The sequence below is a fragment of the Plodia interpunctella genome, chromosome 13, assembly GCF_027563975.2.
Source record: "Plodia interpunctella isolate USDA-ARS_2022_Savannah chromosome 13, ilPloInte3.2, whole genome shotgun sequence".
Taxonomy (NCBI): Eukaryota; Metazoa; Arthropoda; class Insecta; order Lepidoptera; family Pyralidae; genus Plodia; species Plodia interpunctella.
The window spans coordinates 5,301,923-5,323,633 of NC_071306.1; the positions used below are offsets into that span (position 1 = coordinate 5,301,923).

Here is a 21,711-nt window from a genome sequence, read left to right on the forward strand (position 1 = left end):
TAATTTTGCAGTTCCATATTCCGATTGTATTATAACATGTTCTAACCTTATTCTAATGTTAATATTGCAATTTATCAATAATTGTTATTGTTTTAAGATTATTATAATAAGATATGAGAATGCCGCTCGCAAACAAGAAAAACAAAACGTGATTGAACCTTCAAACCCAAACAGGACCAGTGGAAAAATGGTCGAAATATTTTAAATATTGGCCCTAAGTTTACGGTATGCTTCAACGATCCACAATCATCGAGCAATATAATTGCATCAAGACCAGTTTTGCCTATATACGCGCACGCCCACATGTGATGTGCCACAAACACCACGCGAGAATCGCGGTCAGTGGGCCACGGCAAGCGAAGAGGCAACAGCATTACCGGAACTCAAATTCAATTTCAGCTACGTGGAACCGGTAGGGGACCTTGACTGTGGACAATGTGCACGGCTAGTAATAGAATCAGATATACATTTCTGCAAATATTGCCTAGACCTTGAACGTTTACATCGAAGTAAAATTAAACGCCCACATAATATCCTTTTTTTAAAACAAGGCAAGTCAGCATTATAATATGATGGTAGATCTTGAATTAGCTTAATGCGTAGTTCCACAGCGATAATACTTTTTGCCTGAAATGAGCCATCAATGCAAATAGTAAAAATACTGAAAATAGCAACAAATGGGATGTATCGTAAAAGACTATAACGGATTATAGATAAACTTTTACGGGAATATTATAATATTCCCATAAAATCATACTCACTCATTCATACTTTATTTAACACCAAAGCAAATACAATAGAGCTTTTGCAACAATAAACTTCTTCTGGAAAGAGATATGGCTTTGGACCTGAGTACTTGAGTAGTAAAAACATTAAAAGGGATTATATTTGCCCCTATCTGCAAAACCTTGACTTTTTTAAATCCCACCCGTATCTACACGTCTACAACAATACTTTAGCTATATTGAGATATTGCTTTACAACAAGGGCAAAAACATAAAATTAACTTACAATGAATGGACCAACAATTAGCCGGCATCTATTGTTATATTTACCTTTAAATCCATACTTATGGCTTCCAAGATAGCCAAAATACAATTTCTAGTAAGGCGTACCTGGAGTTCGCAAGGGTTAACGTGACCAACATAATCCCACGTTGTATTTTTATAATCTTTAACTTTTATGTTATCGAATTTGTTGTTCATCCATTCAAGTCATCGTGGTATTTTTGGGAATGACCTGACCTTAAAGTCCAAATCAAGTATTGAGCATAGAAAAAACAACACTGTATGCAGCAGATTTGTTCAGCTTTTTTCAGAAATCAAAAGGGAAACTTTTGGAGCATGGCGTCAGTGTGTTTTGGTGAAAGTTGCACATCATCGGCCAAACTGCAGTGACCACCGTCACGACCACGACTACCCCAAGTGGGTCAAGGAGCTCACGTTGATTGTGACTAAGTCTCCCGCATGAATCGCTTGGGTTATAGATAAATATTAATATTGCAACTTTTTCGCAGCAAAGTTTCAACACGAGTCTTCATGAAGGAGTGGTGCTACGAGTCCTTGTACATGATCACGATGAACCAACCAACACAATTTATGATATCAACTGTGTTCGTATGATGAACATAATGAAATGATTTTGAGATGCATTCCTTCAATTAGACATTAATATTGCAATCTGCAATTGATAATAAAGAGATCCCTGTTTACAGAAGGGATACAAAAAGCCTGTAGGTTGGAGTGCACATTGTAAATGTCAAATTTAATGAAAATCACTATAGTGAAATCCCATGCTCTACCAATTTACCCTTTTTTAATTCCTAGTAAAATCAAAGATAACAAACGATTGCTATTCAGTATGAACGATTGCTATTCAGTATGAATGTATTCGTAAAGATAAGCAAATTAACTAATAGACTTTTGCAAATTACTCGTAAAATGGACATAATGATATGCATCATTGTCCGTCACAATCAACTAATTATTTTTGATTTACAAATGAGTTCAACGAAATTGGCAATTCAAATGTGTCATTATCATTACTGAATCCTATGTTCTAAGTAAAACTAAATTACACAGTCGTGGAATTGGCCACACGACACCGAAGTATGTTGACAAAAATTACTACCTACTAAAAGTGGAAGACCATTGCCGTAACGGTGACTAAAACTAGTATGTTATACGACCCAAACCGGAAAATAACGTTTTCGGGGCACGTCCACCGAAGCTGTGGACTATAGCCTCTTACGAGACAAGAATGTAACATTGAAAAGGAGTATGATCTTTGTCCAACCATCAGGAAGACATTTGCTCATATAAATCGCTAATTTAACCCATAATTAACATACACAACACAGTGAATTCTTCGACATATATATAGACTTCGGTTAATAAAAATAATGATGTAAATAAATGACATGACATATATTGCTGATATAATGAAAACAGAGCTCTACCTTTCTCTTAAGTAATTATCAAAAAATCACTTAGGATAGGTGAACGCGTCTGATAAGTTTTAATCATTCGGTGACAACTTCCAGGATAAGTTTCTAACGACAGACAGTTAAAATTCAATTTGTCTTCAGCCAAATGACAATTTGTTTATATGTTTATACCAAACGAAACTGAACAGTAACAGACAAGCGCTGTCAATAACATTATAACAAAAAACATTGAATCACTACGCTTTTTTTGTGTGTTGATCAACAAAAAGGTATAGTCATTACTAAGGGATCAAGTTAAACGAAAACTGTCGCTGTCGATTAAACTATCAGTGGAAAAACTAATTTGTGTTGTGACAGGGAATATAATTACTGTGGATATCCAATGGAATTGTGATATACTTCATAAAATCGACGATAATGATCAATAGATAATTTTATCGTATATTTTCAATATCCCTTGTAAACGATGTTACAAGACAATATTGAGAAACTCAATTACACCTACTACTTTTCACAATACCATGAAATTTGATTGTCTGATTAATTTTACATTGAAAATACATTGATTAATGTTTATTTAATGGCCAAAAACAAGTTCAGTATTTTGGTGATTTCAATTTTATCAAAAAAACATTGGGATATGCAACATTTGACCTAATTACATCAGCAAATATGACCAGAATCAGAGGTGACATTGCCGGTTTGTGTTTACTGTTTTGGAAAAATATTTTTTTACGAGACTAGATTTTACGTTTACGTGACGTTTACATAATAATGCATAATTATTGGAAACTGAATCATAAAAGAAACAATGGTTTTGACGAGACAGACTAGCGTAAGAAGCCTCACTTAGATAAAGAGAAAATAATTAAGTCTCATCCCAAACAAAAACTGATTCGGCGAAACTTACCTATGTTAAAACAGCAAAAGTGAGCATTTCAAATTAAGCAAAAATGCGTAGTTTCATAAATGGCGCGATGGCTCTAGTTGCTACTGTAAAAATCATAAATAGTACTAGTAATTTGGTTCTAGCTGTTGCCCGCTGCTCCACCCGCGGTAGCCTATATTTAATCTTGGGTAATTGAAAGAAAGAAAGAAAACATTTATTTGCCAAAAACATGAGTACAAATATACAAATTGACGTCAAAATGAATTAAACCTACATGTTTTACCGAATATAGGTATATAAATAAATAAAGAGGAGCATGCTATCCACTACAAATCCAAAACAAAAAAAGAATTATAATGTATACTAGCACTAAATTCTATCCGAGTCTATCATTAAAGAAATCATTTAAAGTATAATAACATTTATCAGTTAATAAAGACTTGAGGTGCTTTTTAAATAGATTTAAATTGAAGCTTTTATATTGATTTGGAATTTTGTTGTAAGTTTTCGGTACCATACATACTATGCTGTTACCGAGTAAAGCAGTGTTTGATGGGTGCATGCATAATCGATAGATATCTCGATGATTCCTCAATACAACATCAGCTAGACGAGGGAATAAATGAGCATTGGTTTTCACAAATATTGCTACCTCAAGTATGTAAAGTGACGGAAGTGTGAGAATTTTGTGTTCTTTAAAAAACGGCTGACAACTATCAGTGCTTTGGAGTCTAAACATTGCGCGAATACAGCGTTTTTGCATTTTAAAAGCTATATCCTTATCCGTCGAATTGCCCCAAAAAATTATTCCATACCATATGACTATATGTATATTCCAAATTTCGTCAAAATCGGCCCAGAGGTTTAGCCGTGAAAACCTGAGAGACAGAGTTTCGTATTAAATTTTTTATATAATATGGGCGTACTCATTGCTATGAAGAAAAACAATAAAATAGTATGTATTAGTAGGTAGAAGAAAAATTTACCCACTTAATTAATTTTTCAAATTAATTCTTTTCAAGGCATTAAGTTTCTGCGCAGTTAATATTTTATCATTTGTTATAAAAACTGTTCCTAAATCATTAATGTCCTAATTTCGATTTTATTTAAATTTGGTAAATATTTTCTATTAGGCGCTTAACTTTCTAAAGGATCAAAATAATTCCAATTAAAACCTATGATGATAAAAAAAAATTATGTTTACAGTTCAGAGGTTCTAGTATACAATACATGATAACTGAGCGGTTTTCAAATACTCTACGGTTCTAAGAGAACCCGTTTCCGAAAGCTGATGCAACAAAAGGTGCAAAAGTGATATTAATATAAAAAGGATGGAAATGAATCATTATTACTTGTTCCATCGGATTGTCCAAACGGACACGGGATCCCCGGAGACAACATGCAAGCGCATGCGCCACATAACATACGTCATTTCTCAGACACTCATCGACCAACATGTCTGTCTACAGTTACATTGAATATGAATCAGATTCATACATGGGCTTCCAAGAAACAGTGGATCCGATTTATTTGTTTACCCAAATGGTTACGCAAGTTCCATGAATCTTATGCGACTTTGTTTTTCATATTGGATTCGATGAATATTATGCGTATAATCGATCATAGGAAAAAAAGGAACAATCAACAAGTGGTTAAAACATACTTAATGATACAATTAGATGAGCACGAATAGTATTGGTTATTGATAGATCATTCAAGATGCTAAATCTAGTTACTCTAGATGGGGGTCAGTGATTTCATATATGTGGTCGACAAAATGACCGTTTAGCGCAGCGGTCAACGTCCTTGTTACTACATGAGTGACGATGTTACCCATGTATGTAAATTGCTGCGCGCTAATTCTACATATTAAATGGTACAATCCCATCTGCTTTGTCGTTATCGGAATGCTACAATCTTCTTTATTATACAGTGCCGTAAGCTTGAAGTATTGTATACAAAAAATAGAATAATAAAAAATAGAATAGATGTATAATTCATTTCATAGAAAGTTGAATGAAGATATATATAGCATATTTCTATAATGTACCAATACATGATCGATGGAAGACAAGCAATCACATTGTCCAATAGTTTCTCGTCGAGCTAACCTCATAACCGTAACAACGGCAACAGGTTTGTCTCTGTCAACGTAGCATAATTCTCTGACATAGCGACATCTTTTTCTGCTTGGGTTCCACTATTATGCTAAAGAAAGTCCCATTTTTTAGGCTAATAGTTGTTGCATAACTAGCACGCTTAGTTTAATATAGTAATTTGATCTCACAGTTATTTTCTAGGTTATTACGGTTTATACAATTACACAAAGCATTTTTCTACTTCCAGAGCTGAGAGTTTTTATATTATCCATATATCATGCAGCAGTCGATAATGTTAATCATAATCATCTTCGAAATGGTGTGAACCATATCGGACGACCCAAGTCACATCCATTGCTTTCTCGTCAATATTTTTAATTTGGATAAATGTACAACAGCCTATTCTTAAATGATAGATCAAATTTTGTTAACAAACGAATATAGATTATTTTGTTGAGATAAAGATTTACCAAGAGAGAGAAGTAGGTAGGTGCTACTTAAGAGTGTAACTGCCAATAATATTAGTTAAGGATAAGACCACGCACGTAATTTCCGGTATCGGCTATAAATGCATGCAATAGTAATAAACAACACAGATCATATTATAATTTATTAGAATGGAAAACCACTGAAGATATCCTTTTATTGGTCTTATTTAAAACAGTGTTACTAAGATTACAATAGATGAAGATGTCAATAAATCAATATACCTAATTAAAATCATGATTATACGAGGTTAATAAAATCGTATTTTTTTAATCATTGTGAAACAAATAAATATGAAGGCGGTAAAGACGTCACGATTGCTCAACTGGGCGATTCAGTGGTTTCTAACGGAAACAGCAGCGAGCGGTACGTTTGTATTAATGCTAGTGTTGGCAAACCCGTCATCCATGTAATGGCCTGAAGGTCTTGATGGAAACCTTCAGAGCGCGGAGTATTTGTTTCTATGAACACTTATACTTTTATATGCAAAAACACGGTAACCTAATAGAAACAATTTATCGGTATTGGAAACTTATTATTTATAAGTAGCGCTCTTGGTTGTGTCGTTAAGTAGAATGGGACACAGACGATATATATTTATTGGCATTTTAACTAAAATAGTCTGATCTGAGAGGGGCATATAGTTTTCTCTTCGTGCCTATTTAATGCCCGACATTTGAAGGTCTCCTAGGGGGTTTTCGTCGGGGTCTTTAATTACTCGTATAAAACCATTAGGCAAGAGTCACGTTAATACAAAAGAAAGGATTATTACATCGAATTACTTAATTACACAGAAAATTAAATGTAATAACAACATAATTAGTTTAACATCATCTATTAATGCCTAATAGGAATGTATTAATAGCTGTGTTCTAGGATTAAATGTTTAGCTACAATTCTGTAAATTAAATGTATCCTTTAATGTAGCCCTGACCTCACCGTGACGTTAGTTATGTAAATTGAATTTCCAAACAAAGGAAAAGTATATTATTTAATAAAAAAATGCATTTGCAATAGAGAAACTAGACATGAATAACTATTTATTATAATTAGTGAAATCTTTAAATGAAATACACAGTTACAGATGAGAATATTATCATAGGTCATGTGAAAATAAATATATTTAAACATTCACATTCGTTATATTCGACTGACAGTTAGATAACAAACACTTATGTATTACAAATACTACAGTAAGTAAGCAGTAAGTAATATTAAGAAGGACTATAAAAATAAGGAGGATATATAAATAAGATAGAAGAAGTACTTAAAAAATTGATATAATGTCAAGCTGGATACGACTCATCCAGAAATCATCAATCTCAAGACCTCAAATATCTTGTTACAATATGATTACTATGCACTAAATCGTGGTTTTCGATGTACTCCAGAACGCTGGCAAAGTACTGAACACTAGCAGCAGGCGTGCCAAGTATTTATTTAGGTCATTCGGAAGCCTGTTTACTCACATGCGGCATCCAGCATCCGCACGTGACGTGGACGGATATAACGGAACGGCTAATAACAGCTTTTGTTTTGCCGGCTAATACGTTTGTTGACAGGCGGACGTCAAAAACATTAACGTTACGTCGCGTGTCACTTATTTCTCACAATTGTTTATTGAAATTTAATTTGGTTAGAGTTTTGCATACTTTTTTTGGCCTATGTGGTGTGTTGTTATATGAATACTGTTAACTGTTTAGAATTCCTGTTTGGCTCCGAGATTAGGCATAAGTTTGGTTGAAATAAACATGGGACATATTAAAATACAAGTTGAAAACGTGAGATAGAAATATGTATTGTTGTTTTAGTTTTATCATTATTTAATAATCTATAAAACGTATGTTTTAAATTAATTATTATTAGGAATAAATCTGCACAAAACTGCTTTTTATTTGTAGAGGTTTGAAAGTATATTTTATCTTATATAATGTTTCAAAAACATCGCGATAATTAAGTCTTTCAAAACTATTCGTTGTATTGACGGGTTACGAAATTCTGAAGGATTTGATCCTCTATTGACGCCAACTATATGTATATAACAAGTATTTTCTGAGGCCATGATCTTATGCAAACATTCAGTCACGGACTCTACAATATTGATAATAAAAAACTTCAGAAAAAATCTAACGTCTTATTGCAAGAATTGCTTGTTTGTTTCATATTTTTTCATCCATTAAATTTATGTTATATTACATAAAAGTAGTCAAATGCAGTAATATTAAATATACCTTCATGTGACTAAAATATTTTTTAACCTTAATACCGGAAGTCAGAATTAATAATCTTTTTTTATATTAGAACTAATATTTTTTAAATTCCAATTCAAATCTTATAAGTATAAATTTCAATTTCAATCTTATAAGATAGAAATCCTAAATTGTCTAAATATAAGGTAGCTATTTTGAATAAAATTTTGAAACGACATTGTCTGTAAAATATATGTATAACGGAAAATGAAAACATAACATTCGCTAAGTAAATAGAGAATTTACACAAAATTAGTAGTGAACGTGTACGAAGGTCAAGCAGACACTGCAAAAACCTAGTGTTTTTTTACATTTAAATGACAATCACTGTTACTAACAGTTAAAACGTATATTTTCGAATACTGATATCAATAAGTACAGCGCCAGCTCTATGTCTCCAGCTTTTTAATAATAAATTAAAAAAAAATTACTCTCGTCTCTATAAATACAACGCCAGGGTAAAACCTTAACAAAAATCTTATCTAACCACCACCACAGTGTTAGTAAAGCAGAGGATGACATTTAGTTACAATATTTTTTAATTAGGTATTTAAAGTCTGTCATGTGCATTTTCGATGGTCCATATGGTCATAATAAAATATATACTGAAAAATAAAAATATATATAAGTTAAATAAATAATATTCTACGCCGGATACACATAGAATAGAGAGGTATTTAAGGATTTCTAAAAAAAAAAACAAAAACAGGTAAAGATGGAAGTAACGATTAAATATGAAGGTAGTATGCATTTTAAAAGATACTTAACTGAAAAAAAAACTGACATTGGGTACTAATTGATTCGATTGATATTATAATCAAAATTGTACTTATACGCACGAAGATATGCATATTTACGATTATATAAATATACTTAAACGCGTATTTGACTATATGAAAATCGGTTATCATAGTTTTAATAAATATAAAAAATATACCGTCATGAACTATAAGAAAAATAAATATTAAAGATCAATTTGTAAATTATCAAGATTATTGAAAATATTAAAAAGAGACGTGATTCTGTACGTGTAGTTTAAACGTATGATTTACATTTCTGTGGTTTGCGGATTAACTGCAATTAATTGTATTGTAGTAATTTTCGTGTACAAGGTTACACCAAGCTAGGGCCTTCCGTGCTCGGGGTGACACGAAGCCAATGTTTGGCGATAAAAGACCTCGGTTGATCTTTTCCTGGTTCTTGTGAATTCTAACGCCCTTGAATACAACAACAATCAACCATTCGACTTTTCCACACTTAAGATAATTGCAATGTCTGAGATTCTAGCTAGCAAGAAATTTAATTTGATTTTAATGTAATCAATTCCTACTTTATTACAAAAATACACCGTGTTCAGCTGCTTCAACCTATATCAAAAATTACCGAATGGATTTTCACCAACAATACACCGGATTGATTAAATTTGAAGAGAGATAAGGCATAATAAAATTAAAGCAATTATTAAATATGTATGTATGTTTAAATTAAAGTGAGAAAAACCATGGGCTGACGCTACTAATTTCAAAACAAGCAGCCGAGATCCCACTTATCCAGTCAGTTCCAAGAGCAATAAATTTTCCCGCCTTATTTTCTGAGCATCGATAAGGTGGCGCCATCTTAGGCTTCAAGTTAGAATTAACATTAGTCACTCTGGCGTATTTGTGTTTACGGAACAGCTTACTAAATGGCAGGTGCCGCGTATCTATTCCACTAAGAACAAAATAATAACAATTTTAATTTTAGAAAATTGAACGTCTTGTTAGAAAATAAAGAAAATTATGTTAATTATGCCCCTTAATTATATAAAACTAACATCTAATCGAAATATACTCGTACAATAATAAAATAGTAATTACAAGTATACAGTTATATGGAGCAGTAGAGTTTGATGACAAAATAATCAATAGCATACGTTTACATGTATGACAAAACAATTAAAAATTAATAATAATAAAAATCCAGTATTAATCATGTTCATTAACTACAAAATGGTTCAATTATTGTAGTAGTTAATTGTAAATAGGTACCCACGTGGTACGTTGATCAACGCTAACCGGCCACACATTGCCAACCATGCAATACTATTATGACATTGCAAAAGTGCTCAGATATTGTTCAATTATTATATCAAGTGCATAATTATTGAATTTAGTCGATATTTTGTTACTAGTTAGATAAATTTGATGAAAAGCTCTAATCTCTTAATAGAATAATATTGAGTATTGACTGTAGTTCTATTTACTCATGTAGGTAATTCTAGTTTCAATAAAGCATGTCGTTGTATAATTTACCGCTTGAACTTTACTTATTGTTTATACTTACATCAATTTTATAATGACATGATACATGACAATATTATAATGTATCATTTTTGTCAAACATTTAAATTGGGTAAGAAAAATTATATCATTAAGTATATCATTTTGTTATAGTTGTAATAGTAATTGACAAATGAAAGAGAAAATCTAATTTACGCACACCTTTTCCGAAAATTTATACGTTATCAGTAAAATGAATGCTTATAATAGAAGGTCATTTAAAATCTACGTATTAGGAAAATGGTACTACGTAAAAAGGAAGGGTTCCTTGTATAAATAAGTAATTTAGCATATAAAGGGTGAAAGTGAATCTAGCATAGTCTAACTTGTGCTCAGAAATTCACTTGGCTTTCCGATGTATATAAACGCAGAGTTTAATAAAGGAAACCAGTGAAATGTAAGACGTCAACGTCTTACGTTTCACTGGCTTCATTTATCATCTCGTCCTTGATGGAGGCCAATTATCGAATAGAGAGCTGGATAGATAAATAGGTCTGGATGGACGACTATGGAAACATGACGACTGAGGATGCTGAAGTCCTTAAAGAGTGAGGAAGAAATTATAAGGAAGCGGACCCTGAGCTCCTACGTTTATTGGCTGAGGATTATACTGGACAAGCTCTTAGATTAGAGGAGACAAAAACAGGACGGAACCTTTATTCGACTTAGGATGATATACATCACTTAAAGACGTCAACCATTTACTAAATCTAAGACTTCCAAAGCGCAGGTGAAGAAAAACGACGCATCAAACTTCAAAAGGAGATCACAAATGTGGGCCTTAAATTACTACTGAGTTTTTAGATGCCGACAGTATATTATATTTTTCACTAGGCGTGCGTTTTTCCACTTTGATAAGGCGTGCCATATTTCAACATATCAATTATAATATTAAGTACATTATATCATCGATAACTGTTTTATCAATAGTAAAAGATTCCTTTACATAATACACCCTTTTATCAATTACGCCTAATTTAGCTGAATTTAAGTAATATCTTGATTACCATTTAGTCATCATTTTTTAGGCGCGGAAGATTATTTGCGTATTGTAAATGACTATTATTAGAATATTTCAGAAAGTCCATATGAAAAAGGGAAGGGACTTATAGTAACAACTAACAAAACCTAACAAATGCACTGAATTATAGAAAGTTTTGCAGAGAGCGAGACAACTTTCGCGACCGAATTCAAGAGAAAGTAGTCCGGAGCGCCGCCGCGCGCATACATTATATCATATAACCTTATAAGAAGCCTCTTCGATTATATCACACAGTTTTGGTAAATATGTAATCAATCGTGCCAGCTTATACACCTGAACAAATCCATTTCTTGTATTTTTAGAATATTCTAGCATTCAAATGCTTTCGTTAAATGTAATTGTTGACAACCGGAACTCGTCAGAAGTTCCCATTCGCTTCGCTAAAGAAAACCTTTTGTTCCAAAGATATCTCCTTTCGCTTTCGGTCTGCGCCGGCGCAGCATCCGCGGAAACCGTGCCCGTGCGAGCCAAATTATCATGTCCGTGTGCTAAACACTATCTATTTGTGGACACAAACAATGGAAGGTCACAATCGAGCAATACATACAAATGAAGAAGCTATCTGTTACTATACACACCATGAATAACATTTGAACTATTTAATTTTCCTGTTACGTCACTTATTCAATCACTAAAGTTTACTTCCTTCTGCTTTATGATGAATGATAATGTAATTTTTAACATGAAGCTTGTATCTTGCCATTTATGATATATGATAAGATGGCGGAATATTCAAGGTGATATTTGATTATGCACTCCAACATCTCAACTAGATCATAATCAACGAATTATGTATTATTCAAAATTTTCTTGATATATAGTTCTTCCCAAATACTTATAGTCGTATCTGTCGAATGTATATTTAAATAGTGATCATTGAAATATACATATTATGAACTTTCTCTTGAGCTGGTATTATTTAAAAATCTAAGAAGCGTAGGTTCTGTGTTTGAAGAATCAAGAATCAAATTGCTCCGAAAGCACATTTTATTTGGGGCAATGACGACATGGGCCTAAAAATAACAAGACTGGTCAAGTAAACGGGCACAATGGTGTAAAATGCAATCGAACGTACTTAGCATATTTGGCTAATTATAGCAGCAATTTGCAGGTACGTCGGAGGCCTCTGTGTAGCGTTGACCTTACAGCGTCTCCGTCATCGTCAGTGATCTCACAACACAAAGCTTTATACACACACACACCACTGGATACTTCAATTGTAAAATTGAAATAATGAATAAAAGTTTTTTTTTGTCAGATTAATTATATAATTGGTTTGTTGATTTTATTTTCATGTGAAAAAAAGAAAAATATTTACTTCGGTTGGTAATTTAGCCACTTCGATCAATGTCGAAGTTTAGACACAGCATTTTGGGGCCGCTAGCCGCCAACGACAGTAAACTTGAATGACTGTCCAGCGCATTGGATTCTTATATGTCAATGTCTCACAATAACAATGCTTATATCCTACCCACATGGGTACACTCCATTTATGTACTCCTATTAGCTTCTGAAGCATCTAATGTGACTTTTCGCGATGCGAATATTGAAGATGGTATTTGACCTTTTTCCTCCACATTTTTGCATATACGAGTAGGTGCCTACGAAAACGTCAGAAGACATTGGATAGCGAGAAAACGATGATTCAGACAGTGGGAAGTGCCGCGAAAATAGGGATGCCCCGGATGCCTAATACCCAGCAATGAATATGGAATAAAAAATCATGGTTAATTATATAATGCAAGCATTCAAATCAACAGGGCTGTTGACAGTTGTAACTTTAATCGTGACGAAACTTTATTCTCCATAGATACTTTTACACAATTTAAATAATGAATCGATTAATGTCGAAAAAATCAGTCGACAAGGAACATTTATTATTATGATCTCTTCAAAGATAATAACTAAACAATCTGTGGCGTTGATTTTTTAAAATGTCGTGCAAAACATTTTAAAACATGTCGTAACAACTACGAAATCTATTTTTGTTTGGTTATAACGACCAGAAAATGAGTCTTAAATATCTAGTTTGTTACGTGAACTTGGTGGTTTATTTAGCAAACCTCTACAAAAAACAGCCAATCGCCGCAAAACAGCAATGAGCCAACTTCAGGCGTTGACGACTCCATTTCATATTCCCATCCTTTCACGTCCCAACATTATTGATCCACATATCGATCCAGGGATATTTTTTTCGTCTGCGATTTATCTAAGAGGGGATATAAAATTATTATCTACAACTGAGAGAAACCATTATTTCCGTGTATTATAAATAATATGGTAAGCTAAACTGCAAATGCAATTCAATAAGAAATAACAATTTCTATAAACAGATCATTTATGATATAAGTTTTAAGTAACTATTACATGTAAGTACATAACACGAATATTGCGTAATGGTGAAGTAATATAATTTATTTCAAATAACTAGGAAACAAAATATGAGACTGGGCAATATATGTCGTGAGCTGCGAGACGAGTTTATTTGGAGATGCTATATCTCATTTATGTTATATCTCAAAAGGTATCCCATATCATTCCAATTATTAAGAAAAACCGGTCCAGTGCGAGTCAGATTTGCGTGCGTACCGCACAAATTTGTAGATTATGTTATTACGTGTGTCACACTTTGAGTCATTTTATAAGAATTGACCTTTCTTTAATTGAATATTTTTCTATATTTTATTCCTATGTTTCTAGTGTAACTTCTGACTTCTTGCCAAATTTAATGATCCTAGGTCACCGGGAAGAACCATTTTAGGTTTTGATTTGCTTGTGAAATCGCAAAATATGCCTTAAACAGTCATATATTTTGATTGCGTTGACTTGAAAGGTAGTAACGTAAACTCACAGTTTCAAGAGACCGTAGACCCGAGATTTTGAAATAAATTTCAAGATTCCGCGGTCCTGAGAAAAGTGGCCTAAAGTAGTCTTGACAGACGAACAACGAAGTGATCTTATAAGTGTTCCTTTTCTTCTTTTTGAAGTAAGGAACCCTAAAAATATAATAGCAAAAAGTAAAAGTGTTAAGATTTTAAAAAATGCGCATACCTTTTAATAATAATTATGTACAAAAGTTAATTATGAGTAAAATAAAAAAAAGAAGCAGACAGAGGACTTTAAACTTTACAGATTAAAAACCATGTCACTATTAAAAAAGATTGTATCTGATCTGATATTATATTATTATCTGTAGAGTAATAATACAGTCATGACAACGTAATTTGAATGAAATTGATTCTGAAGTATTCGTTACAATAGACTTCGAGATGACACGCTGTAAGGATGTCAAGGAGATCGCCCAGCTCTGATGAGATGTAAAGACTTCACATTAAATGATTACAACCTCTCGTTCAAAGGGCATTTAATTAGACGAATTAGCGTTTATAGTTAGGTTTTTAATTTACAGGCTTTAATACTACTAATGTTCTGTCCTCACAGTCTAAGAAACTACTATATTGTTTTATTGATGTAGTTCGATGGAAAGTTTTTAATAAAATAATTTTATAAATCTAATATAGCAATGATTGAATATAGTAATGGCAAATTTAATCAAAATAGGTCCAGCAATTAAGCCGTGAAAGCGGAACAGGCAGGCAGACTTTCGCATTTATAATATTATAATAATATGGATTAACTATTTATACCTATCCTGGTAATAAGAAAAGTTCGGAAAATTATGAATTTAAAGATAAGAAGTCGTACCTAGATCAAAATTAAATCAGAACAATCAAAGTTTTTTTTAATTAGGTTTTTAATAGTCTGCGAAATCGAGATATTTTCGCATTAATGATCTATTGTTCTGAATTAAAATAACCATATACAGATAACCATATATAGATTAGATTATTGTGTACTTCACTCTTCAGTCAGTTGTAAGGTTAGCGATGCTTAATAAGTTAAACTAGTAAGGACAAATTCATACAATACTTAAATGACAGAAACAATTTTAACACTACAGATTTTAGAGTTAATTTTAATTTTCACAATTGTATTTTCTTACAATATTATTTTGATCTATAGCTTTTTATATTTTTATAAGCGATGCACTTGTAGGATGGTGATCGCTGGGATCATTAAATGTTGTTACATACTTTTTGGTTAATTTATAGTGAGATAAAAAAGTTCTGTATTTTTTTTTATATCAAAATTATTTTTAAAAATGGTGATGATGTTCATAGGAAATAAAATATTAGGCATAGAAAAATATTATTCGATTCATATAATATATGTTATTCCAGTTGTACTTTAAGCATTGCAGGACGGGCACAGACTCACTTAAAGCAAATATTTAAAAGTCGTGCCAAAATCTACAAACAATGTAAAATAGGAAGTCGCCGTCAAGGTTTCGGCGGTGATGCGGCGCCAGATAACCCATATCACTGGGACAACTCGAACTACTCGACAATAACATCATTTACAATTATGCGTGCGACGTATTAAGATTTTTCTTTTGTCTGCCTACGTATAAGTGTTTATTAACGAAGTTTAAATATACATAAGTATGCATATTTAAACTTCAAACTTAAGAAATAAGTATTTCTTTATAATATAATCTATTGTATGTATAATGTATTTCCGTTTAAGTTTTTACATATCATGATACAGATCGTGAGGACATTGCACGAGAAATCAATTTTCACTGAAAAATTGTCGCAAAATTTAATATGGTATTTAAAATTAAATCCTAGCTGTAAAGCTGCTGTAAGTAAGTATTTCTAGATGGTTCCATAAAAGTCGATCAAGATCGTCAAAGCATCTAGCGACATTCTAAAATCTAGCAATCGCATCGTGATTTTGTTTAACGCTCAGCGTTACGTAACAAGGAGCGGTTGCAAACGCTGATTTCTCCAACATGGTTGCACCGCCTTACGAGTGTATTTATTACAGCTTACAATAGCGCGTAATGTCAGATCGGAACCAAAGCAATCTTATATTATTTCTTCTTTATTTTCGAGTGTTAGTGGCTCCAATTAAATCTTGCAGAAAATCGGTCAGAATTGGGGAAAATATGTTATTTTCCCCAATCACAAAAGTCTTGACTATTTTTGTTTTATTCAAAAACTGGCTCTAGTCCGCAGTTCCATCTACTGCAAAAAGTACCCTACGTCACTCTCCACCTATCTTCACACCAATAATCATGCTCACCTCATTTTTAAGTTTCATCGTTTTTAAGAGCAAGAAGATTTAACATGGTGCTAGACCATAAGTCCATACTAGCACCCTAATAATCCTTGTAAATCGAAAGTCTGGATTTAAATATCAGTGACAGACACTTATATTAATAGATTTACTTCCGCTTTCGATATTGACGGAACTAAACTTTTTGTTCTTATTTTAACCGAAGGTTTTATTTTATTGTACTTTATGCAGAAATGAGTATCGTTATGGTCGGCCAGTGGTCAGCAAGGACGAGTGGCCTAGGTCGCGCCATGGCCATGCTTCACGCGTCATCACACTTACTTTATTACAGTGACAATATTATTTCAGATAACAGCTACTGTTATAGCGACATTGATAGTGATCATTGCCTTACACGTAGTGGCGTAAACGAATAAATCTGAGCAAATAATAATAGGGGATATTGTTAACTTGAACACGAACTAAACTTTAGCGGCACCTTCAAATTTTGATTCAAGATAGAGAAGGATTCTGCTGTAGATCCTGCTGCATATTTTTTTTAATTAAAAATAATAAATATTTTCATGCGAAAATGACGATGGATGACACAAATTTATCAATTTCAATTCACACGCGTTGTATCGTAACCTTGCCCTATCAAAACAGTGCGCAAATCTTTAATATAGACTATTGCGACTTAAATTTAATTTACACAATTTATTATTATCACATGATAATCGAATGGAATTGCAAAATTAAAACGGATTCACACGCGTTTGTGCTACATGGGCCGAATTATTAGCGTACTCGTAAATTCCAATTATATGTTTACATTGCATTGCATAAATGCAAACAAGAAGTGCATTTCGTATTTCAAGTAATAAACTGATATTAACACTAATACAGGAGAGAGCCTTCCTAAACTTAAATTACCTGTTTTATAAAAGCCTGACTGATTATCGATGGACATACGTAGTTGCACTTGCATGTCTTCAGTTCATGAATACACGGACTATTGCATAATTAGTACATTATTTGTTACGGACTACGCTCGAACGTAATGGAACAGTTAAAAAGAGCTGCTAGCGGTCGGGGTAGGCTTTACATACGGTAAATCGCATTCGACATTTAGCGCAGAATTAATAAATGGATTCGACCTAGTTGCCATTCGCTATCTGTGTGAATGTAAACAAACCAGTGAAACAGGGTCGCAGACGTTTCGGTGAGGTGAGCGACCCCGCTATCACGGCAATCATTCCGGTTTGGTGGACGGTGGCTTATCGCCAACGTCACGCCGAATCCTCGCTACTACACTCACTCGCGCTACTACAACTAGAGCGAGGAAAATCGTTTTTCACGCGGCGGAAATCAAATATTCATAACATTAGTATAATTGTAACGATGTCTGCGTTTTTCGGAGACTAATTCGGAATTATCGTTTGTGGAAGTGATTTTTATATAATGTTTATAGAAACTTTAAGGCTTCGAGAAGTCTTCAAGTTGCTTGTAGTAGTATGGTAGGGTTCCCTAATACAAATGAAGTTAAAGTTTAATTGTATTCTTATCAGTTTATTTTTCATGTAAATGACACGTGGGACACTTGGCTATTTCCATTCTCATATAAAACGTCAAAAGGTTAAACTATAAATTTTTATCAATAGTTTTACAGCTGCGCGGAAATTGACAGATTTTTGAGGTCAAGTATAATTTAATTTGTTATCTCACATCACTTACTGTAACAATCATTCGATACACACCATCATGTTATTATCTACTTCTAAATTGATATGTATTTGCACTTGAAATGTCCGCCAATGTCCTCAATGTAAATAAAGAACTGCAAACGTGTCGCCTTTGTTTGGTCGTTGATTCATTGTAAAATGTACTTTTCTAGGCTAACTAAGACTTATATAATTTCCTAAATTTATTCTTATATGTAATTATCGTGTAAATCGGTTAAAAGACGTTGCCTTGCCAATTTATTTATTCATCAATACACACACAAGAGTTCCGTTTCATTTACATCATTCTCAATTCAAGTGCTCAAATGCAATGTTACTTTGTTATAACAGTGCATTTGAGTCAATAATTTGACCGAGACTAAAGTTTTTCCAGCTTATATTGTTTTCAGCTTCAAGACATACATGAAGTATTAGTTAAATTATTTGGAGTAATCAATTTAAAATGGTGTTTTCTATAAATCCTGGTAATTAAATTAGCCTTTTGGGCTTGGACCGGCGGACCTCCAAAATTACACACAACAGCGTATCGGATAGGACAAAAAGGGCAAAGTCTCAAGGGAAGTCAGCGCTTCCGAGTGCAGCTATTAGTCAACAACTTGACCGACTGTAAACACTGAAATTGTTTAACAATAACTGGTCAGAGTAAATACTTTCAGTTTAAATAATGACAACCTAGTTTTCATTGCCTTGACTAGTCGTTAATTCAATTTTGTGAGTGTGACTAATGACTGCAACTTCTGGTCACATTATTTTGGATGCATTAACTACACTTCGAATACAGATACGTTATGGCAAAGGTCATAGGGAGCGTAGAATATGCATTCAAAATCATTTACGCAAAGCCATAAACACCAACACAATACATCATTATTTTTACGGAAAGATATATATTGCAGATGCTGATGGCTCAGCGCCGTACAAATTTGAGTAAGATAAATAAATCGTTAAACATTTTTGAATTGTTTTTAAATTTAAACTTTAATCTTACTGTTTTGGAAGTGTAGTTAAGAAAAATTTTTACAAAGTTGTATTCAACTTTAATGAATTGTGAATGAAAACAAGAATTTCATGTCATCAAAAATAATGGTCCCCAAATACATGATGTAATAAACAAGTAATTTTAAAGAACGTGACGTGTGCGTGGAAATAATGAGGTAACACGAACCATAAACCAATGTAGACTACATCACAAGGACCATTATCTTTTAGCACGTGTATATCGCTTCAAACTTATACAGTTAATTTTCCTGTCACGGGAAATTTTCTAGACTGGTTATCCTGTTGCTAACGAGTTATGGGAAATATTCATATTCACTGCGCTTGAAGTGACAAACACGTTGGAGGAAGCCAAGAGGAAACGAAAGGATAGCTGCGACGACAGACATCTCGATCGTCAGTCAACTTGGCTTGGAGCCATCAGTGAAAAGCACATCAGCATCGTGCGCGTATGCCATAAAATAGTATAAATAAATGTTTATACGAGGGCTGCTATTTATGTATCCGGAATAACAAAATTAAACAAACATATATTATTACATATGGTTTTATTGTTTCTCGAAGTATTCTCCGCGATGATCTATGCACTTCTGCATACGATGAAACCAATTTTCAAAGCACTTTTTCCATTCTGATTGAGGTATGTCCAAAACGTGTGTTTTGAACGCATCAACGGCCTCTTCGCGGCTCGAAAAACGTTGACCACGTAATTTATTTTTAATGTTTGGAAATAAATAAAAATCATTGGGTGCCAGGTCGGGGCTGTACGGCGGATGACCCGTCAATTCAATCTTTTGACCCTCCAAAAAATTATTTGTTTCAGCCGACTTGTGGCAGCTAGCATTGTCGTGATGAAGTATGATTCTGCGTTGTGGGTTGTTCTTTCGTATTTTTTCAAAGACTTCTGGCAAACAAATGGTGGTGTACCATTCAGAATTAACCGTCCTACTATTCTCTAGTGGCACTGTAGCTACATGTCCGTTGATACCAAAAAAACAAGCGACCATTTGCTTTAAAGTGCTTCTCGCACGAACAACTTTTGTTGGATTCGGTTCATCTTGAAAGACCCACACCGTTGACTGCTGTTTAGTTTCAGGGTCATAAGCATAGATCCAGGTTTCGTCACCTGTGTAGATATTATAAACAGCTTTTGACGTGCCACGGTTGTATTTTTTTATCATTTTCTTACACCAGTCGACACGAGCCTGTTTTTGATCTACGCTCAAGTTGTGCGGAATCCAACGCGAACAAATTTTTTTAACAATTAAATGTTCGTGTAATATCGCGTGTATACTCGTCATACTAATGCCCAGAGACGCCTCTATCTCGCGGTATGTAACATGACGATCTTGCATTACTAATTGTCGCACAGCATCAATATTTTGTTGTACCACTACCGATTTAGGACGACCCTCCTTAATTTCATCCGTGAGCATAGACCGTCCACGTTGAAATTCCTTAAACCAATAATACACAGTGGTTTTCGATGGTGCTTCATCTCCAAAAGTTAAAATCAGTTGTTCGATGCACTGTTTTTGAGTTAATCCACGCCGAAAATCATAATAAATCATCGCGCGAAAATGTTCACGAGTTAAATCCATGGCAATGAAGACAAGCTATTTTCAAAATTGGCGCCAATTGAAAAAAACAAATGACAGGGACATGAAAAATATTTATTCTCTAGCCGAAGAGTTCTATTTTCAAATGTTGTAATTACTTTTGAAATATTCTAGAATTATTGGCCAGTTCCGGATACATAAATAGCAGCCCTCGTAATTGTCACACGAACGACATCGCGTCTAAAGCCAACAGTTTATTCATCATAAATTAACTGGCGAAATATCGTGAGACCTACGACAACGTCGCAAGGTGCGTCAGCGTCACAGACATCGCTTTCGTCCACTCCATTGTTATACCTACATTAGTATAAACTACAATGTAAACTTACCATTACAAGTGGCCGCCATAAACTTGCCGTTGCCAGAAAAGTCTACCAATAGGACAGTGCCAGGGTGTCCTTTGAGATTCTTCAGCAGCCAGGGATGGCTAAAATCAGTCTTGCCCTTCCACGGAGCGCGTTTCTTGCTTTTCCCACTGGTCCTGTTTTCAGGAACAGCAGTCTCTGAGATTGCCTCTTCATTCGGAGAATCTGGAATTTGAAAAACAGCCGTTTTCATTATACTGATTTAAGAACGTTACTAATAGTTAAGTGTTTTACAAGGTACTGAAGTGATTCATCTGATTCTTGTTGAAATTGCTATCACAAAAGAAAAAGACTATAACTTGAAGTGTTTGTATCAGAGACAGGACAAGTTTGGATACT

The 21,711-nt window shown here is 33.6% G+C and overlaps 1 protein-coding gene across 2 annotated transcripts in view; it reads right to left on the reverse strand.

Annotated features, from left to right (window-relative positions):
- The window catches only part of prage, a 58,695-nt gene that overhangs the window by 31,487 nt on the left and 5,497 nt on the right, over window positions 1–21,711 (reverse strand). For both annotated transcript variants that reach the window (XM_053753188.1, XM_053753187.2), the window contains exon 2: window positions 21,337–21,537. In XM_053753188.1, the coding sequence (XP_053609163.1) occupies window positions 21,337–21,537 (201 nt within the window). The remainder of the gene's footprint in view (window positions 1–21,336; window positions 21,538–21,711) is intronic.